Consider the following 25,052-nt stretch of genomic DNA (forward strand, 5'->3'; position numbering starts at 1 on the left):
TGCGCCTGTGAATCTTTATGTGATAGTACGTCCTGAAGGTCTATAGAGCATATCCAGTTGTCCTTGCCCAGAAAGGGCAGAATGGACTGAAGCGTGACCATCCGGAATCTTGCCTTCTTGACAAATCTGTTTAGACTGCTCAGGTCTAATATTGGTCTCCAATCTCCCGTCCTTTTGGGGACCAAAAGAATCTCAGTAGACGCGGATCCTACCTGGTCTGCCGGCACAGTCTGGACGGCTCTTTTTCTAGGAGCTTTGAAACCTCCTGTTCTGCCAAATCCCTTTGACCGGGTGAGATGTCTGGAAGGGATTGTTGAGGCACGGATACCTTTCGAAGGGGATTTTGTAACCCTCGGATATGATCGACTGTACCCACATATCTTGTGAAAGGGAATGCCAGGCTACTGGGTACAGCGAAATCCTTCCCCCGACTGCCTCCAAGGGTGGACAGTCGGGCAACACCTCAGGGGTGCTGAAAGGGCTTCTCAGGAAGAGACTCCCTGTTGCCCTGGTTCTGAGGACCCCCCCTGCCCCTAGGGCGGCATATATTATTGTTACCCCCTCTGCCTCTGGGGGTAAACTGACCACGTGTGTCCGGTGTAGCTCCTTGGGCTTTGCGGAACCACATCTTCCCCCCCTTCTGACCCTTGGGATATGGTCTAGAAGGAGTGGAAAAATGGACTCCAATGGCAGAAAGAGTTTTACCGTCCTGCTCACACCTGGTCAAGGTATCCTTCACCTGAGGTCCGAACAAAGCCGAACCTATCAAAGGGGGTATTAGTGAAGGACGCCTTAAAGGGGTCCGCAAAATTACAAAGCCGCATCCAGGCTTGGCGTCTAAGAGCAACTCCTGTGCCTGCGGCCCTGCTCGCTCCATCGGCCGCATAGGATATGAGCCGCATGGAGGAGTTGGATAGGGAATTCAGGATTGCTAGCTGTGAGGCAATCTTTTCTTGAGCCCCAGCAGCAGAAGGATCCTGGACCACTTCACCCAGTTCCTTGAGAATATCTCTTTGAAGCCTGGTGAAGTGACAAAGGTAGTTCAGCTTAACGCATAGCAAAGGTCGCTGAAGAAAACATCCGCTTTCCATACCTGTCCATGGTCCTAGAATCCTTGTTAGGAGGATGGACAGGTACTGAAGGATCCGCTAGTTCCTTCTTAGTGGCCGCCACCACCATAGCATCCACAGAGACGCCTTGGAAAGAAACTGTTTGTCCGTAGGGGCCGTGATAAACTTGGATGGTCTCCTGGGGACAGGTTCCACAGAATCTGGAGCTTCACGCCTTCCGAGCCACTACCTGCATAAGTGGGTCGAAGGCGGAGACACCCAGGAGGTGGAGGGTCGGGATCCAAAGCCTCCAGGTATACCGACTCATCCTCGGAGGGATCAATGGATGGCCAATTCCCCTCTGTTTGAGGAGCTCAAGGATGTCTGAAAAGGAGACATCCTCAGAGGGGATCGTGGAGAACCCTCCGACTCATCTAAGTCGGTATCCGATGTAGTAGACTCGGGAGTCTGTGTGTTTCCTCTTACACGCCCTCTTCCGAGGGGTTCACCTGCTGGATCAGGAGAAACTTTGGAAGAGGAGGAAATTCCCAATGGGGAAACCTGGGCGATGGATCCCTGGGCCTGAGAGCAAGAGGCTGGCAAGAGGCGTCTACAGGCACTGAAGAGGGAGGAGCTAGAGGGATGGACCGCTGACCTGGCTCAGAGGCTAGGACACTCCTCATCACCTCAAAGGCTCCCTCCCGGGAGGCCGGAATATCCCCGATCCGAGGATACAGGAATTCCCGGCTCCACTGAGAGGGAAGGCTCCGAGGCCGATGTCGGTGCCGAGCTTACCAAAGCCGAAGCCCCGAGAGGGAGAGCGGGGTCGGACAAGGGTCCGATGCCACTAGCCAGCCGACAAGGGAAACCCGACGACCGGATCCCTCCAAGGAAGGCCTCAAGGAGGAGATCGGAGCCAAGGACGACGGAGCCGAAGGATGTATCGGCTCCAGCGCCGAAACAGTCGCTGTCCCGAGAACTCCGCCCGAACTCTGGTGTGGAGTCGGAGGAGGAAGTTCAAGGGGTGAGACAATAGCCGAAGTCTGTTGAGACGAGCTATGGAGCATTTGGGCCAGTGCCTGCGACTTCAACAGCCTGCTTACCACCCTCTCTAAGTCGTGGTCAGACAGCCTGGAAGATCTCGAAGATCGGCTCCGATGGCTCCGCTCCGACAAAAGAGGAGACCCCGGAGCCGAGTGGATACTCTGCAACGAAGGGGATCGAGATCTCTTTCGGGACGAAGTCATCGGAGCCGAAGTCCCCTGAATTCCAGATGGAGCCGAAGGTTTCTCGGCTCCGATGCTGGATAAGGTGTCGGCTCCAGCCGGAGCAGACAAGGCCACAGTAGACCGGGTGTCGGAACCAGTCGGTGCCGAACCCACTACTTTTGAAGCAGATAGATCGGTTCCAGCCGGAGCCGGAGCCACCGGAGGAGGCTTAGATACTGAAGCCTGAACCTTCGGTGGCTTAGAAGGTTTCCCAGACCCTGTTTTAGAGGGAGAACCTTCTGGCTTAAGTAAGCCATGGAGGATTAGCTTATTCCTCCGTTCCTGCAGGACTCTCTGGCTAAAAGAGTGACACAAAGCACAGGAGTCCTGCAGGTGCAAAGGCCCCAGGCAGTAAACACAAGAAGTGTGACCGTCTGTCAGAGACATTTTCTGACAGCACGAGTCACACTTCTTGAAGCCTGAGACCTTGCCTTCCTTTGACATAATCCTAGGAGGAAGTCACACACAAACCCCAACAAACACACACAATTAATCCCCTAACACACAACACACAGGTAGGGATTAACCAATGGGGTTTAGGTCTAACTAAACTTTTATACTATTACCAAAGGAAATAAAAAGTTTTGAATTATAAGGGAATAGGGTGGGCTGTAACTCACTACAGACTATAAAAATGGAAACAAGGGGGAAATAAATCCCTAACTAAGCTTTTTTTCTCTTTGACAAGAAAATTACTTACCTCAGCTGGCAAAGGAGACCTCTTTCGCTAAGCGGCAAACGAGATCTGAGGTAGTTCCGCCTTGCATCATGGGATATAGGGTTGCCTCGAGCTGGTAAAAGGAGTTCTCAAGCTAAAGCAAGTGCCGAGCCGAGGATCGGCTCCGAACCCATCCAGCAAGAAAGAAGGCGAGATTGACAACTTAACATTGGAATATAGCCCCTGTCCCACTGCAGTGCAACCCTGGAGTAAGAATATTAAATAAGGGGGGTGTGGGGGGCTGTGCCCACCCACATTGGGGGGTGTGGGGGGCATAGCTCCCTACATTATGCCAATAGTTTTTACTAAAGATATACATATCAATGCGTTTCTAATGGATATACCTTCTTATAACAGTGAATGCATTAAAATTATGTGGGGTCTACGCCCCCTACACTCCACCTTATTTAATATTCTCACTCCAGGGTTGCACTGCAGTGGGGCAGGGGCTATATTCCATTTTCTACCAAATTAACTTTGACCAAGTGAGCTTTCAGTGAAGTGCAATGCCTGGTATCATTTTTGACTTCTTGTAATTCGACCAAATGTATGGAATTTATATATATAGCTGTACCCGACCACACGTTGCTGTGGCTCAGTCTGGTTAAATGGAAAAGAAAGAAAAGAGAAAGCGCACGTTTCTAATATGTTTAATTTTACAATGCTTGTGGGTATACAATATTTTTTGTTGTTCCATTGTCTGTGCAGATATAGAGATTGCCTGGTCTGCCGACTCTAGAACACGCAACATATAACTGTCCATGTGAGAAGCAATCCGTGTGTAAATCTAAACCGCACAATTCTAAAGATTGGCCCTGAGCTTTGTTGATGGTGACTGCAAACGCCAATCGAATTGGGAATTGCAATCTCTTAAATTGAAATGGCATATCCGTTGGAATCATAGGAATGTGAGGAATGAGGACATCTTCACCTCTGAAAGGTCCTGTCAAGATTGTTGCTTTATGACGTTGCTCATTAATTTTTTTACTGCAAGCCGCGTGCCGTTGCAAAGCTTTGGCTGGTTGATATTTTGCAACATGATATTTGGCACGCCGATTTTCAATTGCAGTACATGCGGTGGCATCCCTGGCAGATCGAGTGAATTCAAAAATTCTGTTGGATAATTAACCGCTTCATCTGCTTCCACAACAGTGTCGACGGACTTGTATGTGACTGCCTCGCTTTGAATGTTAGACTGAATAATATTGTTAAGTTCGTAGACGTCTTTGTTCTTGGCCGCAAGAATAGCTCGTTCAGTCACCCAATCGTGATTCTTATAATTGGTTTGAATATTGGGAAATACTTTTTCAACCAATTCTTCTTTTGACGTCACTAAATTGCACAAGTTATGAGGCAATGAAATTCGTCCTGAGGTCAGATCAACCGGCACCTTTCCGTTCCCAATTTCCAGTAATTGATGTGAGAATATCTCAGCTGATCGATCGTTTTGCAGCTGGACATGCAATAGTTAATTTTAACGTCTTTACGTGTCGCCACAAAGTAGAGTATTTCAGGCAAGCATTTATTTCGTCCGCTGGTGTCGATCGAGGAGAACGGAGCAGATCTGAAGCTGCAGAATGCGATCACCGTGCTCGCAACCGTGCATCCTCAAGTCTGGCTGCACGTCGCTCTGCTGCTTCCTCGGCACGTATTTGAGCCATTCTTTGTCTGTTTCGCTCGTTCGCTGATGCCCGTTCGTCCTCAGTTTGATTTGCAATTACTCGTCGCACTGCTTCCGCTCCACGAGTATGGCCTAAGTTTGATCTTCTGCGAGGCATTATTTGGATGAACTAAAGCAGATCGATTGCACTGAAAAAGAAGTAAGAAAGTTATAACAAAAACATATAAACTTGCATATTTATATACAAATATATAGAATCCATAGTAGGTATATAAAAACACACGCGTATTCGAATGCAACGTGTGACATCTATATAATAGTAGGTATATAAAAACACGCACTTATTCGAATGCAACATTGTGTGAAAATTTCAAAGCAATCGGTGAAGAACTTTTGGAGATTTAAGATTTTGAACAAACGAACATTTACATTATATATATCTGAAACTGTGAGAAGTGACTAATTACACAAACAGTTTTTGCTCCAATAGCCTCAGTACTTCAAAGCATTACAAATGACAGTGCATAGTCTAGTCCGTGTATGTAGGGGTAGTCAGTGCATTTTTTCTTACGGCAAAAAGTTAAACTTTACGGAAAGTAAGTTGTTTTTCACATCAGGTGGGGGATAAGGACAGACAGCAATCTATATAAGTGGGAACAAAGGCTGTAAAATGTACTTTAGCATGGTTAACTCTAGCTTTAGAAGATGTAATGACTGTTGGTGGAGTCAACAATTGGTCCTACTTGGAGTGTCAAAAGTGTATATAGTTTTGTATATTAGATGAGAGTTGAAAGGGATTGAGAGTTTGAAGTGAAAAGTCCAGGAAAATTTGATACGGGTTCAAACAGGGATGAGGAAAAGTAACTAAAAACAAAATAATCCTGCCAAATATTAGTGTGCATGCATTATGCAGTTGGAAGCATATATTCAAAGGAACTGTCATGTATAACATGTGTGAGTAATTGCTTTTTTTTCAAAATGTCTGCTGGAATTTAAAGGGTATTACAGGTATAATCCATTTACTTAGTTATTTACTTGCTTACACGTTGTTGACTGGGTTAGTCTAACTAGGCCAATGGCCTCTTTTCAGAGGGATCCCAAGGTGGCATTTAGACTAACTAGGAGCAATGTTACAAGAGATATCTGGATAGAAATGAACATATGAATTTGATGGATATTCAGCAGAGTATCAGGGACACAGGAAAAAGGAGAGTAACGTCTCAGTAACTCAATAGGTAGTGCACTCATCTTTAGCACAGAAGATTGAGGGTTCTATTCCCACACCAGGTAGTTGGATTCATTTTTCCAATAGTAACACTGCAGTGCAGTGTAGGGGGTACAAAACTCCTCAGTGTGCCATCTTTGGATGAAAAGCTATATTAAAGGCCCCATCTGCCTAAGTTGGTAGTAGTTGAGGTCAATGTAAAAGATCTCACTGCACTCATTGCACTCAAAGAGAAGGAGAAGTTCCCCAGTGTGCTGGCCAAATTTCTCCCAGTTGGTCTAAATGCCATATTGGGTCTCCTGTTAAAAAAAAGAAAAAAAAAAAGGCCATTGGCCTAGTGGGACTAACTCAGCCAGGGAAGTGTAAGTAAATAAATAAATACTAACTGCGAGGGGGCTGCAATATTAATATAAGAGGGGGAAACAAAGACAATAATGGTAGATGTGTGTTAGTAAGAGGCAGGGGAAGAGGATTGCACTAGTAAGTATTTATATTTTACCTAAAATTACTATTATGGAGTTTAGAAGAATTTTGAGAGAAATAAGCTTTCAGCACAGATTATCTACAGGTGGGGACTGAAACCTCATTTGTAATGGTCAGGGGACCTAAAAAGGAAAATATAACAGAAGAGGGTGAACTTCTGCAGTGCAGGAGAACATTGTTATATAGAAACATGTGAATTTGGGAGCAGGAACTCAAACCTAAAGTCCATATTATTCCCAAAGTAAATAACTTAGCTAGATTAAATAACTAATTAATAACTTTAATTAACTAAATTAATTAAATAACTGAGCTAGATTAGATACGATTTATATTTCCATTTAAATGAAAACTTTGACAGCCATCCAATAAATACATCAGATAATGCATCAATGAAAACTAAGATAAAGATTCAGGGTAATGATGCAAAAAGCAGACACTGGCACTTAGATTTCTGTTAAAAAGAGAGGAATTTAAGGAGGGAACCTGTCAGTTCACAGACAGCAGTTTCTGTGAATGCCATTTAAGTGAAAATGTTTCACTGAATACACTTTAAACAACAGTGGAGAAAATGTTTTTCTCCACAAATATGTGACCTCAAGGTAGGTATATTTAGTTTCAGGGGGTCCACCCACATGGGGAGTGTAGGGGGCTTGCCCCCATCCCAGCAAAAAATATTTTTTGATGTTTGCATAAAGTGATTTCTGAGAAACATTTTCAGTTTCTTTTGAGTCTCCATTAAGAAATGGGTAGTAAATATGAAAAGTGTTTTTTATGGAATACATAAATTACTTCAGAAGGGATAGCTAGTGAATGGGATGAAATGAAATGGGGTTTAAATGTATGGCAGAAACAACACAGGAAGAGGTGGGAAAGAAATAATAGGAACTAGTTACAGGGCTGACAAAGATTAAAGTATTGCAAAAGAACATGGATCTCACAGAGCAAGGGGAGGAGCAAATTCAGAGAGCTAAAGGGATAGTATGTGGATAAATGTTGCCTCAGCAGCTCAACGGTTCACACTTACCTTTGGTACAGAAGGCTGTGGGTTCGATTCCCATACTAGGTAGTGGATTAATTTTCCAACATTGATAACATAGTGCAGCATATGGGAGTTACTGTCTTTCAAATAAGATGTTAAACTGAGGACTCATTTGGCTGATTTGCTGGTAGCTCAGGTAGATGTAAAATACTATATGGTGCTTATTTAAAAAAAGCAGGGGAAGTTCCCTAGTGTTCTGGCCAAACTTCCCCTAGTCAGTATGAATACCAGCTCAAGTCTTCCCAAAAAGAGGTCAATGGCCTGGTGGGACTTGCATATCAATGAAGTGAAAATAAAATGCGCATTCATTTAGAAGTTCTGTTTGACAAGTCTAAAGCACAAAAACTGTTGGCACAAAAACATATGACACTAGAAAACAGAAATAGTTGTTCATAGGTGGGTACTAGGCTATCAGCCCAAGAGCCTATGTAAGCCTAGCCAACAAGGTTCCCTGGCTTCCGCCTCCCAAGAAAGTTATTTTCCTGTGCCACTGTTGAGCAGAGACACAGAAGTGATCCCCGGGGTGTATTTCCTATTTCCCATCCACTCATCAAGATTTTTCTTGAAGAGTGCTAATAAAGAACTTTGCTTGACATAGATGGGTAGCCTGTTCCAGAGTATGGGAAGTCTCTGGGAAAGGAATCTATCCCTCCAGCATGTCCTGTTTATTGTGGTGACAAGGTTTAGTTCCCTAGAGCGTGTAGCTCGGAGGGATTGGGATTTCTTTAGGTGTAGCATATCCAACAGTTCTGGGTTTGACATAGCTTTATATGTTAGGCAGAGATCACCTCGGAGTAGTCGATATGCTAAAGAGTAAAGCTGGAGTTTTTTGAGACGGTCAGTGTAGGGCATTTGTTTGAGGCCAGTAATCCTCTGAGAGGTACTTCTGTGGCCTTTCCAGCTGCTGCAGATGTCTTGTGAGGTACATTCCAAAAGGGGTGTTGTACTCTATAATGGGTCTAATGAGTGTCGAGTAGAAGGGAACAATGACCTCTTTTTTTCCTGGATGAGAACCCTTTTATGATGAGGTGTGCCACATAGAAGGACTTCCTGACTACTGTGGCGATGTGACTATCAAAGGAGAGACTACTGTCCACCTGCAGCCCAAGGTCTCTTGTCACACATTCGGTGTTAAGTAGATTGCTGCCTATGTGGTAGCTCATGAGTACAGAGTACAGAGTTTTTACCAAAGGGGATGACAGTGCATTTTTTGGCATTGAGATTGAGGCCATGGCTCTGACACCAGGCATCTGTCTCAGCGAGGCCCTTCTGCAGGATGTCCACATCATTTCGGGACTTGACTATGGCTCCTAGTTTGCAGTCATCTGCGAACGATGTTAGCCAGAGGCCTTCTGTGTTAGCCTGTACTTCAGAGAAGTAGATACCAAACAGGAGAGGTCCCAGGACTGAACCCTGTGGTACTCCACTTGTCACTGGTTTGAGGTCAGATTTGGAGTCCAACTTTTACAGAGTGGGTTCTGTCAGTGAGCAGTTGGCAACCCATCTTGTAACGTAGGGATTTATACCAAGTTTAATGAGTTTAGCTATAATTCCAGAATGGGGGATGGTGTCGAAAGCCTTGGCGAAGTCAAGATAGGCTGTGTGAACCACCTTACCCTCATCTACGGCTTTGGTGACTGCCTCAAAGTCGTCGATCAGGCTTCAGAATTGATTTGTAACCAAACTTGGTGAGCCTACATAAGACAAGAAAATTAACATAAGACAAGAAAATTAACCAGAAATCTGATAAAGATTTTAGATTTTTTTTTTAATTTTATGGTAAGTTGTATAAAGCAGAGGAATGTGGAAACCAAGAAAAGTCACAAATGGAAACATTTATGAAAATGTTAATTATGCCACATTTAGAGGAAAATGATCAACAAATAACAACTAAAAATGGAAGAGATGAGGAAAAATCAGTAAAGAATAATCAATCAATGGGAAAATCTCTAGGAAAAGATGGTATCTGTGTGGAAACTAGGAATTTATTGTATTTTATTTATTTATTGATTGGGAAAGTCCAGCTGGACTCATCCATTTTCAGTGGAGGCCCAGGGAGAAAAGCTCCAGAAATACAAGTTATGTTAACAAATACAAATAGACAGAACAATACCAACAGTTCAGCTACAACTCATGCAAACAATGATTACAAAAGATAAGAAGACGGAAGTAAACAATTTGAGTTGGTTTTGGGTAGTAAGGAAACTGGTGTAGAGTACAATCTGAGAAAAAATGCCAGGAAAAAATATGAAGGAAGAGAAAAAATAATAGCATTGAGCGAATAAAGAGGTAGGCTATGGCTGGTTAACCTGGGCTAGAGCAGGTGCATATCCAGTGGTTAGTGAAATAATTTTTAGCTGCAACTTTAAATTTAGTTAGAGAGGGTTCGAGGGTTAAGGCAGGAGGGAACGAGTTCCACGTTTTTGCTATGTAATTGAAGAACGCTGAGTCACCAGCATGACTGCAGGATTTAGAGGTTTTTATCAGTAATTTGTCATTGGATCTAAGTGGCCTGGTACAGGTGTGAGGGGTTATTAAGGATTGTATTTGCGGTACTTTATCTGGTTGGTTAAGTATTCGACGGGGTACTATAAGTTGATTATAGAAAAGTAGGTTGGGGAACTCGAGCCATTTTAGTAGTTTTAGATTTTGACAGGGATGTGTGTGATAGGCAGACCCTGCAGCAAATCTAGCGTTATGGCTGTAGAGTTTCCACCTTTGTGGAGAGGTATGACATGCAATACTTTCCAAATGCTGGAAATGGTGGCTTCTGTGATTGTCCTATTTATTAGGATTGAGACAGAGGTAGCAATGACATCAGCTGCGAGTTGTAAGTATTCATCTGGGAGCCGATCAGCAGCCAGGGTAAATAATAGTTTCTTGGGGATTAGTGTTAGATAGCCCATTGAGAATGCCTTCTAAGGTACCTATGTTAATACAGTACAGTTTTGTACCTACCATAAATGTAGATGTCCGAACAGGATAGCATCTGCAGTCATAACAAATGGGTTGTCCTGTCGTCAGGCAGCCCTTCGGTCGGCCGGATTCCAAAGTCTGGGTCCGGCTTCGGCTGATGTCGCACTTCACCCGACGTCATCTCTGCTGGTCTTCGGGTATAAAGGCATCAGCCGACGCCATTTTCCTCAGTGTTTCTTGCCCCAGATGCCAGTTGCCCTCTTGGAAAGCTAAATTTTGGATAAATGCCAATGTTTCCAAAATAGTAGAAGGCAAATACAAAAAATAAGCATGTATGTACATATATACAAACAAATACACCATAAGAGACTCCCCCCCCAGCTAGCTATTAGGAGGGTAAATGCCCTAGGAGTACCACAGAGGGGAAGGAGGGTGGGTAATCCTGACTGCAGATGCTATCCTGTTCGGACATCTACATTTATGGTAGGTACAAAACTGTACTATGTCCTTCAAGGATGCATCTGCAGTCATAACAAATGGGTAGAATACCATAGCCAAACTAGGGAGGAGGAAGAAGAATTATGGTGTAGTTAGGATCCCTTGCAGTACAGCAGTGGCAAACCCTGCTCGGGATCTAGAGTATAGAGGTAGATTATAATGCTTGGCAAATGTATGCACGGAGGTCCAAGTAGCCGCCTCAATAATGTCCTTGGTTGCCACTCCTCGTAAGAAAGCTGTGGTAGTGGCTGTAGCCCTTGTAGAATGAGGTCTTATGTTCTGTGGAATTGGTTTTCCATGGTAGGAGTAACAGAATCTTATGCAATTTCCTATCCATTTGGAGATTGTCTGTTTGGAAATTGCTTTTCCTTCCCTTCCTGTTGCATAGACTACTAAAAGCTGGTCAGTTTTTCTGTCACCTTTGGTTCTGTCCAGGTAGTAGCGTAACTGTCTATGTACACCCAAGGTATGCAGCAGTCTTCCCCCCCCGTTCTGTGGATTGGGAAAGAAGGTAGGTAGGTGGATTGCTTGGTTCAAAGACACTCTGGATACCACCTTAGGCATAAATGTAGGATTAGTTCTCATGGACACCTTGTCTTGATGGAAGATTAGGAAGGGTTGTACTGCCATTAAGGCCTGTAGTTCCGAAACCCTCCTTGCTGAAGTAATTGCCAGTAGAAAAGCAGTTTTCCATGATAGGTGTTGGAGATCTGCTGTTGCTGCTGGTTCAAATGGAGGGAGTGTCAATTTTTCTAGCACAAAGTTCAAGTCCCATGCTGGTAATGGTGGTTTCCTAGGAGGTTTTACATTCTTGATCCCTCTGAGGAACTGCCTGAGTAGAGGATGTGAAAAGACAGGTGGATCGAAGCTGTATTCTGCTGAAATAGCTGATGCATGTATCTTGATGGAGGAATAGGACAGGCCTGTATGTAGAAGCTCTGCCAAGTTCTCCAGGATGTTAGCAATATCTATGTGCGACACATCTTTTCCTCTTTCAGTACTCCAAATGACAAACCTTTTCCATTTTCCTGCATAGTTCCTTCTTGTTGAAGGTCTGCGGGCTTCAAGGATAATGTCTTTAACCCTTTGGGATAGGTCTGGGTTAGTTGCTGCTACATGATGTTCCAGGCAGTCAGTTGCAAGGTTTTTAGGTTTGGGTGCATGATGTTGTAGTTGTTCTGAGTTAACATCAAAGGCATCAGGGGTATTGACCACATTCTCCCCTGAGACATGCTCCTCAGCAATGGGTACCAGTGTTGTCTTAGCCAATTCGGAGCTATCAGGATTATCCTTGGACGTTCCTCTTTGATTTTCAGTAGTACCTTGTGCATCAAAGGAAGAGGTGGAAATGCATATGCTGTCAGTCCTTTCCAACTGAAGGATAGAGAGTCCACCTTCCATGCAAGTGGGTGGTATGTCGTTGTGCAGAATTTTTTGAGCTGGTGATTGAGTGGGGATGCAAATAGGTCTATTTGTGGCATTCCCCATTTCTTTGTGATGGCCTTGAAGATGTCCGGGTGTAGCATCCATTCGTGAGCATCCGAGATGGTTCTGCTTAACATGTCTGCTAGGGTGTTTTCTTTTCCCGGCACAAATATTGCCTGTAACTGGATGTTGTAGCTCAGAGCCATATTCCAAAGGTCCAGAGTCATTCTGCATAAGGGGTATGAATGAGTGCCTCCCTGTTTGTTGATGTACCACATGACTGTGGTGTTGTCTGTCCTTATCATTAAATGGCCTTCTTTGAGGAATGGTCTGAATTTCTGGATTGCTAGTTTTACTGCCAGCATTTCCTTTTGGTTTATGTGCAGGTGCAGCTGGTCTGGAGTCCACAATCCTTGTATGCATTTGTCCAACATGTGCGCCCCCCAGCCTAGGTCTGAGGCGTCCGTTGTGATGGTTTGGTTTGCTTGACAGTTGTGGAAGGGCAAGCCTGGGTTTGACTGGCATGCTTGAGCCCACCATAGGAACTCCTGTTTCAGGCATGGGATTAGTGGGATTTCGGTTTCTAAGCTGTGCCTGTGTTGAGACCATAAATTCTTTAGGTACCACTGTAGTTTTCTCATATGCAGTCTGGCATGTGGGACCAGGATTATGCATGATGCCATGAAGCCCAAGGCCTGCAGTACTTTTCTTGCTGTTAGTTTGTTCTGCTTTGTTAATGCCAAGAAGTAAAGTGGGAGTTGTTCTTGTTTTTCTGCAGTTAGGAATGCCATTTGTTTTACTGTGTCCAATTCCGCACCCAAGAATGTTCTTGTTTGGGATGGTATCAGTCTTGACTTTTTTAAATTGACTGTGTATCCCAGGGCTTGTAGTAAGCAAATGACTCTTTGTAAATCTGTTGTCAGCTTGCTTTTGTTGTCCGCTTGTAACAGGCAGTCGCCCAGGTATGGATAAATTTGGATTCCTGTAGCCTGCAGTGAGCGATTACTGATGCCAGGCATTTTGTGAATACTCTGGGCGCAGTAGATAAGCCAAAGGGCAATGCTGAGAATTGATAATGCTCTGATCCTGCAAGAAATCTGAGGTATCTTCTGCAATTTGGTCGTATGGGGACGTGCAGGTATGCCTCCTTGAGATCTAGAGTTACCAGCCAACACTCCTTGCCCAGCATGGGAAGAAGTTGCTGTAGGGTCAGCATTTTGAATTTTGGGACAATGATGTATGTGTTTAAGACGGACAGATCGAGAATAGGTCTCCAACTTTTCTCTTTTCTTGGTACTAGGAAGAGTCTGGAGTAGAATCCTTTGCCCTGTTCTGTTATTGGTACTCTTTCCACAGCTCTCATCTTTGTTAATTGAGCTATCTGCTTTAGAGCTGCTGTTTTTTGATTTGGAGGTAAGTTTGGCATTCCTCTTTTTACTGGTAAGGTGTGGAAGTGGAACCTGTAGCCTTGGTCTATGGTTTGCAAAATCCACTTGTCTTTTGTGATATAGTGCCAATTTTTTGAAAATAAGGCTAACTTTCCGCCTAAAGGTGCTGCTATTTGCTCCCTGGAAGGCGGTGTCAGAGCCAAGTCACTGTGTTTGTCCTGTTGCAGTGGCAGTGGTTGTGTCTGTGCCTCGGTTATTGCCTTGCCACTGTCGTCCTCTGTAGGCACCTCCTCTGGATTGATTTCTGCCTCTAGAGCGTCTATTCCTGCCTCTTTGAGATTTTGAGGAGTCTGGAAAGGACCAATTTTTGGCAGGCCAGTTCCTGCTAAACCTTGGGGGCTGAACCTGTAAGAAATCCTTAACTGTTTGTACAGATTTTGCCTTCTCTTCCATTTTCTTCATTACTTGCTGAGCAGGTGTACCAAATAGACTGGCCTTATCCATAGGAGCATCTAACAGCTTTGCTTTAACATGACACGGCAAGACCTGTTCTTTCAACCATGTATGCCTTCTTATCACTGTGCCAGTCATGGCTGATCTAAATGAAGCCTCCAGTGCATCATAGCCACATTTTAAAGAATGGTTACTAACCTGCTGAATGTTATTCACCATTTCTAAAACATATTTCTTATCTAAGGAGTCATCAGAGGACAGCTTCTTAGTTAACTGATCAAGCATAAACTCTTGGTATTGGATCATATGAAACTGACAGTTTAAAGCTCTAGCTGAGAGAGTAGCAGAGGTGTAAACTTTTTTCCCCCATCTCTCTAAGGACCTGGATTCCCTTTCAGAAGGAATAGGGTTTTTTGCTGAGGTCGAGGCTACTGCCTTAGGCCCCTGGGATATAGTCTCAGGATCTGTAAGTGGGGCCTTGTATAGGTGGTGGTGAGTGTCTGGCACCCTGTAAAATCTATCTGGTTTGGCAGGGGCTGGAGGTAAAGTATCAGGAGCAGTGCAAACATCATTAAATGCATCATCCACAACAGGCAGTACTGGAGGTATAGCTAGGGGCCTATGTTGTGGCAAGTGCAGAAATGTCCTAAGCCTTTTTCTTGAATCTGAGAAATCTTGTCCCTGCCATTGGAATTGTTCTCTCATGGCATGTAAGGTTTCTCCAAAGGAAAATTCCTCTGGTGGAGAGGCAGATGGAATGGATTCTTCAGCATCGGAATCCTCATAAGTAGAAAAAGGAGCCTCTGGCTGATCTGTAATGTCTGAGTCATCCGAAGAATCAACAGAGGACACTGGCTCGGGGGGCTCTGTTCTAGGTCTCTTTTCTGGGGGCTGAGACCCCCTGTCTGGGTGAGATTGGGATCCCCTAATTAAGGATATTAAATCCTCTGCCAGAGTAAGCATTTGTGAACTAGAAGAGGGCCTGTGTGAGGGGGGCTTAACAGGCACTGATTTAACAGTTTTGGCTGCTTTAGCCCTGGCAAAGGCCTTAATAGACATGGCTGCAGGAGGCCTAGCAGCACCACGTGCTGGGGTAGAGACATCCAAAGGGATGGTGTCTGATAAATCACTAGGAACCACAGTAGTAGGTAAAACTTCAGAGGCCGATTCAACTAAGGTAGCAGGAGCCTCAATAGTAGTCATGGATTCGGCTGAAGATTGACCGGTTTTCTCGGTTTCGGCCGAAACAGAGACACTCATGCTTGCTTAACCGTGGTTTCGGCCGAAACCGCGGACCGCGAGTGTCGGTCTTTTTCTTTGCGTTTTTTAACAATTTGGGTAGTCGGAGGATCCGACGGCATAATGTACGCAAAATCTGAGCCGAAAAACTGTTCAGCAAACTCCGACCGGCGCCTAAGCGTTCGTCGGTTGAAGGAAGCACAGGCTGAACAGGCTGCTACGTCGTGGTCTGGGCCTAAGCAAGGCAGGCAGTAAGAGTGGAAATCTTTATGAGGTATTTGTTTCCCACAAGTTAAACAGTTATTGACTTTTTCTGACATCGGCTGAGGCAAGAAAGAGTCCCCAACGAGGTACTTAGCTTTTAGAAGTCTTCGAAGTAGTATTCGGTAGTAGTAATCTCTGGATCTGACCGACCGGCACTTGCGAACAGCTTCTGCTTCGGGCGCCACGCGGCAAGAAAGACTGAGGAAAATGGCGTCGGCTGATGCCTTTATACCCGAAGACCAGCAGAGATGACGTCGGGTGAAGTGCGACATCAGCCGAAGCCGAACCCAGACTTTGGAATCCGGCCGACCGAAGGGCTGCCTGACGACAGGACAACCCATTTGTTATGACTGCAGATGCATCCTTGAAGGACATCTGGGAGAATGTATCTATAGACAATATTGATATGCTTCCTGTTGTTGATTTTAATTTTGGCAGCTAAGATCTCTGCATTATTGAATGTAGGAAGGTCAGGGGCTGTTATGATCATTTCAAGGGTGTTTCTAGGAAGTTAGGAAGAAAGTAATAAACACCTCAAAGGTTTTGTTTAACATTATTTTAAGGAGAGGGAAGTATCAGCATCTTGGAAGGAAGCTATAGAGTTTGTATCACCAAACAGGGGAAAGGTGGTTCAGGTCCAAGCTTCATATAGACCCAATTCAACTTCAAACCATAATTATAAAGTATTTATGTCTAAATGAGCTAACAGAATAGCAAAGATGTTACCAAAGTTCTCATCTAAATCTAAATATTTATGGTTCCATTGATGTTACCAAAGTTGACAGATATGGATATGTTGTTTTGCAGAGGGAACACAGATGTCTCACAGCATTAACAGAATAATGATCCAAAAGGAAGTGAAGTATAAGAAAACATTGCTACTGCTGGTGGGTCTTGATGCACAGAAACCAATCCACAGAGTCAGCTGGGACTTTATGAGAACAGCAAAGGAAGCATTTACATTCCCTGACAGATCACTGTTGTTATTATTATTATTATTATTATTATTATTGAGGACATATGAAGGGTGGAAGGTTACCTCTTTCACAAACTATGTTTGAGCACAGGAACCAGACAAGGATGCTCTCTCTCTCTCTCAGTTATCTGCTTTGTATTTAGAGCCACTGGAAAGAAAATGAAGGATTCACAAATTCAGGTATTTAACTAATATAGTTCTCAAGAAAAGTAGCTTTAATTTGCAGACGATATTATTCTGTACTTGATAGCTCCAGAAAGAGACATTTCAGTGTTCTGGAATATTTTCAGACAGTTTCACATCATTTTTGTGATAGGTGTATGGATTAAAAAATGATTCTGTTATGTCAGCTATGAAAATGTGGGAAGAAACTAAAAATACCAAAACTGAGAAACTGGGAGCTCTCTATTACAGATACAGGTAGTAAGATAGAAGCAGGGAAAATATTTTTACTTCCTTTAATGAAATACACAGCCCAGGCATATTTTCTGCAAATTAGAGAGGTTCTGGATGATAATTAATAAAAGTTGGAAAAAGAGTTCTGTACTTCCCATAACTTGGAATGGGTGTAGGATCCGACATCAGATCCGAGCCAGCAAATAGGAAGACAGCTCCTGAGCTCAAGCTCCTCCCCTTCCCAAGATCCCTTGCTACCCACAATCCTCAGACAGAGTTTGTTGCATAGTAAAAGGTGGCAGTAAATACTGCCTAAAAAGAGAAAAGGACACTAAGGGATACATCCCTCTCTAACTCCCCAGTCACCAGAAGGAGGGGGAAGAAGGGTGGGAATGTGATGAATAATGACAGTGGATAGCAAAGATTCTAAGTTATGCTAAGTACAGAACTCTCTATCTGATGCTATCCGTGTCATTATTGATCACGGATAGGTCAGAGTCCCCAGCTACTAACAATCCTTGAAGGCCTCATGGAAAGGATATGCCAGAGCACTGAAGAACCAATGGAAGCCCTGTTCCTGGACATCATACTCTGGAACAAGCTACCCATCTATGTCAAGCAAAGGTCCTCATTAGCACTCAAGAAAAATCTTGATGAGTGGATGGGAAATAGGAAATACACCCCGGGGATCACTTCTGTGGCTCTGCTCGACAGGGGCACAGGAAATTAATTTTCTTGGGTGGCGTAAGCCAGGGAACCTTGTTGGCTAGGCTTACCTAGGTCCTTGGGCCGATAGCCTAGTACCTACATATGAACTATGAACCAAGTCTAACTCGTAATAAGCAACAAAGGTATGGGGATTAGACCAAGTAGTGGCAGCACAAATTTCGTCTAAAGAAAGTTTAGCCAAGAAGACAGAAGGTGTGGCTACCGACCTAGTAGAGTGAGCTTTGACTAGACCAGTGAGCTCTAGGTGTCTGCTTCCATAAATATAAAGAAATAGTTGGCAATCCAATGAGAAATAGACACCCTGGAAATTGCTTGACCTCTCCTAGCCTGAGAAAAAGTGGCAGAGAGCTGATCAGATTTTCGAAAATTTTCAGTCCACTTGAGATACAAATCTAACTGCTTACAAATGTCCAAACAATGCACCTGATATTCTTCTTTATTGGAAAAATTAGGAAAGAACACAGGAAGTTAAATCGACTGATTAAGATTCACCTCTAAAGCTACCTTAGGGACAAAGGAAGGACTGGTCCTGAGAGACACCCTATTCTTACGGAATATCATGAATGGATGTTTTATGCACACAGCCTGCAATTCGGAGACCCTCCTGGCTGAAGTAACTGCCACCAAAAGGGCCATCTCCAGGACAGGAATTTAAGGTCTCAGGTAGCCACAGGCTCAAAAGGTTTCTGCAGCACCAGAGTGAGATCCCAAGGATGGGAGTGATCCTTAACAGGAGGTCTGAGAAGAAAGATCCTTTTAAGGAAGGCCTTACAAAGCCTAGAAGAAAAGGTGAAACTTTTGCCCAAGTGGAAATTGGAGATAGCAGTCAGTTGGAGTTTGATTGTAGAGAAACTAGCCCCCTGATGAAAAAGAGAGGTCAGGAACAACAAGATGTCAGGAAATGAAGCTTAAAAGGGATCTAGATTGCGTTGTTTTGCACAAACAGAAAATCTCCTCCATTTGCTGGAATACACCTTCTTGGTAGATGACGTTTGAGAAGCGAAAATACTTGTCTTAACTGGGGAAGAGAGCCTGAATTGGGAAAGAATCATTGGAATTGGAGGCACCAAGCAGTCAGATGAAGGGACAGAAGGTTGGGAAGAGGAAGCCCCCAAGGATAGGAAATGAGATTCAGAATGGGATCCAATATCCAAGACCGATATTTCAGATGAGACCAAAGGAGGGAAAACCATGCCTGACAAGGCCAGAAGGGGGCAATGAGGATGAGAGGAGTCTTCAGGCAATGAGCTTTGTGTACGACTTTGGGAATGAGGGTGGAGGAAATTAGCCAAAAGAGTTAGAAGGAAGAAGTTAACAAATAGAAGAAAAAGAGAACTCCAAAAAAGGAAAAACTACTTATCCATTAAAGAGTGAAACTTGAGCTGCACGAAGCATGTCTTGATCAAATCACGGCAAACAAGATAAAAGGGTTCTGGGTAGCAAGGGATCTTGGGAAGGGGAGGAGTTTGAGCTAAGGCGCGGTCTTCCTAGTTGCTGGCTTGGATCCAATGTCAGATCCTACACCCATCCGTGATCAATAATGACATGGATAGCATCAGATCAATCTATATAGGGAGGAAAGAGGACAAGAGTTAAGCTGCATAACAGGATTGTCACCACAGGATAAGGTGGTTTACGGTTACATGATTTAAAGGGGTACTTCAGTGCTGTATAATTAAGGCTTGTACACATAACTCAGATAAAAGTGGAAAAGGATGATAATGATAAGGGGGCAGTTTGGGAGAGAATGAGAAGCTAGAAAAAAGTCCTTAAGGAGAAGAGAAACAACCATACAGAGTATTACATTCTTAAAGTAGCAGAAAATATTCATTGAACTAATTCAGTGAGGAAATGAAGAAAGGAGATTTCACCAACAGGGATGCCTGCAAGTACAGCTATGAAAAATAGGCAAGAAGGGGCTGCAATTTATTACAAGAAATTAGCAAAGCAGCCAAGGGTTTGGGAAGAAAGAACTCCAGAAGGAAAGGACAACAGAGAGATACGAGGCTAAGCAGAAGTCTGGAGTGCAGGTTAGAGACTGCCTTTCCAATCAGGGATTTATAAACTACTAGAAGCAAGAAAGATAGGGTAATGCTAAGTAGAAGCTCTGTTCTGGTAGAGTTTGCAGTCAAATCTAGACGAGCAACTGCTGTTAAAAAATTATACTTTTATTCTTAATAGTTATCATGCAATATTTTATTTGCTATGCAATCAGAGAGCGTTAGCAAAGACTGGAAAAAAACAGAATGGAAAAGTAAATAACAAATGATCATAAGAAAAAAAACCCCAGCAAGGCTGCAAGTATCTAATAAAGTCCATAAGGTTTAGGAGTTTTGTAAGTAAATGTTTGCATAGGTATTTGTACATCCATAGTAGGTTTCAGAGAATTTTTCCTTGAGTAGACAGCAAATACTGAAGGTGTCATGGGGAAGAGAAAAGCAATTGGGACCATGTTTTTTTAGGAATGTAATAAAATTGCCAGATTTCAGAAATTCCCTACTGAGTACTTTCAAAGAAATGTTTGGAGAACAAATGGCTGTCAGCAAGGATTTTTTTTTAGTTGGGCTAGAGGATCTGAATTATATGCCAAGTTTAATGTTACTGCTTTGCAAAGAAGCAATTAGTAGAAAATGGAAATAAAATCTATTTTTAATGTAAAAGAAGTTCTATATAATATAACAGAGATAAAATAACTTGCGTTGGAGTCTTTAGAAAAGAGAAGGAGCAAATACTATAGAAATAAATTGAATATGTAGGGACAGTACAGGCAGAATAATGTTCAGGAGGAAAACTAAAGTTTGAGAAAAGGCAAGAAACAGTAACTTAGTGTAATGTCGGAGAGAATGAAATTTATTAAAAATTATTAAAAAGAAAGCATAATATACTACATGAGAATTACAATGGAAACTGTTATTATGGTATGCTTTGTCTGTTAATGTACATATTCACCCATGTTACAGATTAAAATGTGATGATTTAATAAAGGTGTTAGAACTTCCGTCACCCAGGAATGGCAAGCCAGCACACCCATCTTCTTATGTGGATCTTCCAGTACCAAGACAGTAGCTGAAGTTGGGTCAGCGGGGTTACTGTCAGGGATTTATCCCTTAGAGCGGGACATTGCAAAGAGTAATTTAATAAAGAAAATGATTGGTACTTCTATAATTTTTTACAGCTTCACAAATGAAATTGAACTCAAAATAAATAAACAAAGAAAATAAAAAGTTGAACCTCACTTGGCCAATGATTAATATACAAAAGAGCATCAGTTTTAAAATGGGTTTGGGGGGGGGTGGAATCTTCCAGTGTCAGGAGTTTGACCTTCAATCTCTCCTAACTTATATATGCTAGCACCAGGTTGCATAAAAATTGACCAAATGTGAACTGACTACTGGTAAGGTATCCATTTTTTTCTACTTAATCCAAAAGACCTTCAATGCTTATACCACAAACTATCAGCTTTTGGTGCAGACTTGTGGTGGTATGAAGTGACAGACATAGGACAGTGGATTCTTCTTATATGCAGAGCTGATAAACTCTCCCATCAGTTCTTTAAGCCATGATTTACTAACAGGGCAGGATAGATGTGATACACAAGCAGCAAATCTTTATTTTAATCAAAGCATACATTCTGTAAACCAGAGGACTGTACTATATGAAAAATACTCAAGTTTTGTTGATAATCAAAGAATTAGTGCATGTCCTCCCTGTGGTCACATGGGTTTCCTCTGGGTGCTCCGGTTTCTTCCCACATCCCAAAGACATGATGAACGTGGATTGGACACTAAAGTGGCCCTAGGTGTGCGCGCGCATGCATGCCGTCTGTGGAAGGTTGCGCACCAGGCTGGCAAAACTTGATACTGTAAAACTCCACTGCTAATCGTACTGTGGACCGTTGTTCTGCTGTGGAGACCCTTAATGGGAAAAGCCGAAAGGAAAAGAAGATACTCTGGAGACACACTTATGCTGCTGCCATAGTCTTCATAATGGGAACAGCTCATATTTAACTTTGCCTGACACTTTTATTTCTTCTCTACTAAAAGATAACTTAAGGACTTTCTTCTTTAAGTCAACACAATTTCATTAAAAACTTGGAATGTCAGTACTTCCAGTGGTGGTATGCCCCAGGCAATACAGGCACAACGTGCCTGTCCAGTTTGTGTATTTTCTTGAGTGGGATGTGAAAAGCAGCTGTATGAGGAAAATGGAAAAAAAAATCAAAGCCTATTGTTCCAAAACAGATGGTGGTAAAATCATGAGGAAATAATGGCCTAGGCCTCCTGTACAATGGTCATCCACTGATACCTGCAGCAAAGTGTCAAGAGGTCTGCGCACAAAAAAAACTGTTAAAGTTAGTTGGTGGACCTCTCCTTTGTAATGTGATAGAAAAAGAAAAGAAGGAACCTGCATGATGAGACTGACATTCCATCCAAACTGCCTTGGAACTACTACAGAATATGCAAAAAAAAAATAAATAAATAAATAAATAAATAAATATATATATATATATATATATATATATATATATATATATATATATATATATATATATATATATACACACACACACACACACACACACACACACACACACACACACACACACACACATATATTACAATATATATGGAATGAATGAATGAATGGATAATAACCAAGAAACTGTCTCTTACAATACCTGTGGTACTAAATGAGCCAGTGTTGTCTTTATAAAGTTGGCTGTGAGGTGAAGTAGTAGTCGCAGTGTTTTTTGAATAGTGGGTTGATTCAAAACCTGTATAGAAAAAAGACAATTAATATGCCAAAAAGGTACAGTTGTGGGTAAATATGCTTACCAAAGTAGTAGACAGTTGAGATACAAATACTAACACCAAATTGTAAAAATGTGGCTTATCTGAACATACCTTGATTCTCCTGCTGGCCTGAAACTTTTTAAGTAACTGCGCCTTACCTTCCTTGACTAGACTAGTGCAGACATGTGGTGGCATGAAGTGGCAGACGTAGGAGAGTGGATTCTTCTTAAATGCAGTACTGATGCACTCTCCCATCAGTTCTTTAAGCCATGATTTCCTAACAGGGCAGGATAGACATGAAAAACTGAGGGGCTGCCATCCCATCCAGATAGAATTTTGCAAATAATTTTATGTCATTGTAAATATTAATATGATCCACAGGCTGGTTTCACAAATGTAAGAAAACTGTGTTATGTGCTAAGCTTCAAAAAAGTAACCACAGTGCACCCTGCTGGAAGAAAGCTGATAAGTAAAGAATTTTACAACTGTGTGTGGTCTCAAGCTCAGAGTCAGGATGTCTGGCAAAGGAAATTCCTTCTATTGTTCTAAGACAGAGATAATTACTAGGTTTCACGTGTAAAGTCTCTTTTATTGCTGTGGTTTTCTGGCAGGTGCAGATTACAAAGAAATGTTAAATTTTAAGTTCTGTGAGCCTGGGAAACTTAAGCAGAAGTATCAAGAATGATGTAATCTGAAATGACTCAGCAGTAATGTGCATTATCAATTTAAGACTTTCTTACAGAGAAAGATTTGGCATTTTGTATTTGTGTCTGAACCTGAACACATCAGCTCACCAGCACTTCCTTTGCTCTGTAAGTAAGATATTTAGAACAGTGAATTTTCTTAGAGATAGATAGAAACAGTAAGATTAGTCTAGCAGTTTTCTATATTTATGTGACACTATCCTACAATGTTCTTCTAAAGTATTTCCTGTGATTACTGAATTCTCTAATGTCACTGTGTTAAGTTAAGTATTGTCTTGTGTTTTATTTATTATTATTAAATATTTTTAAACCTTTCAACTGTGGCTGTTTTGTGTAGAGATAATTTAAGCTGTTGGGAGTACTTGTATGTATTTGGTGATACTGTACAAGCCACTCCTAAATAGCCTTCAAGTCTCAATCACAATTACCAATTGGATAATAACATTGCACAGTATAATTGGACAGCTTTTTATAAAGGCCTTTATAGTAGCTGATAAGAGTAGTTGGTGGCAGTGATTACTACTTTATAGCTTGGACAGAAGGGGGCATAGCTAGAGAACTTGTGCCAGCCTTCCCCAGAAGTGTCTGTGTGTTTGTATATAAATCAAATCTCAAAGTGTGTGTGTGTCAGCTACTTGGGCAGGGACACGAAGCACTGGTTGGACAAAGAGGGTACTGGAGGTTTTGGCTTGACTACTCGGCTGAGATCTGAACCCTATAGCTGTGTCAGTGGGGAGTCTTATTGGGGATCTGGAGAGAAAGGGAGAAACCAGCCCCAGACTGACTGTGATCTCTGTATGCTGTTAAGGGAAATTGTACTTTACTGTGTGTGTACTTGTTATCCTCCCAATGTGGACACCCCTCACTGGTGCTAGTGGTGAGGATTGAGGCTCCTTGATTACTGGGCCAGTGCATGGGCGTCACACATTAATTGTTTGGCAGTGGTGGGATATCCACTTCAAATATTAATTGGTTGATACTGGTGAGTTAGCCACATCGCATATTAACTGGCTTGTAGTGGTTTGGATAGTGAATTCCTGTAGCTTGTGTACAGTGATCAATGAAGGTGTTTTTGTACTCTAAAATCAGCCATGCAGTGAACATTCAGAGTTTAGATCATAATTGTTTTTATTTCTGTTGTTAGCTTAGTTAGTCAGGGAGAGCAGGCAAGCATGTCGGCACAGGAGTATGGCAAGCTGACAAGGAACCAGTTAGCTGAGATGTGCCAGGCTAAAGAACTGGTGCATGGAAACGTGACTAAGGCAGACATGATTGCAGCTTTGGTCAGAGCTGCACCAGAGAATAGCAACCAGGAAGATGATCAGACTGGCTGGGGAGATGTACAACACTCAGAGAATGGACAGCTCAACCTTTCTACAGAGGACTTAAAAATCAGTGTGGAGCTAAACAGACTTGGGTTGGAGGCCAAGCACTTGGAAATAGAAGCAGCAGAGACTGAGGCATGTAGAGACTGAGGAAAATGAGAAACTGCTATGCCTGGAAGCTAAAGAGAAGGAGAGCCAGAGGCAACATGAAACGGAGATGCTGACTCTTCATGGAGGTAATGGTGAAGGGAGTAACTGGACCCCAGAAGCACAAAATGTCAGTAAATTTCTTCCACAGTTTACTGAGGGGGATAATTTTGATAGTTTCATTCATATATCTGAGAGGGTATGTAAACAGTATGATGTTGACCAAAGGCTCTGGATACGGCTCCTGACCCCCTTACTCCATGGTAAAGCTGTAACTATTTTGTCCAAACTGCCTGACAATGATTTTTTAAACTATAATATTGTAAAGAATTGTTTGCTAGAATTTTTTAAGCTAACACCTGAAACTTATAGGAAACAGTTTTGTGAGCATAGACG

The 25,052-nt window shown here is 42.7% G+C and overlaps 1 protein-coding gene across 1 annotated transcript in view; it reads right to left on the reverse strand.

Annotated features, from left to right (window-relative positions):
- CCHR10.PART0H1orf112 (chromosome chr10.part0 C1orf112 homolog) overlaps positions 1-25,052 on the reverse strand; it is a 2,885,111-nt gene that overhangs the window by 835,400 nt on the left and 2,024,659 nt on the right. Inside the window, exon 22 of the mRNA XM_044086752.1 lies at positions 22,366-22,461. Within this exon, the coding sequence (XP_043942687.1) occupies positions 22,366-22,461 (96 nt within the window). The remainder of the gene's footprint in view (positions 1-22,365; positions 22,462-25,052) is intronic.

Source organism: Protopterus annectens, chromosome 10.part0 (assembly GCF_019279795.1).
Source record: "Protopterus annectens isolate FY-2018-M chromosome 10.part0, PAN1.0, whole genome shotgun sequence".
NCBI lineage: Eukaryota > Metazoa > Chordata > Ceratodontiformes > Protopteridae > Protopterus > Protopterus annectens.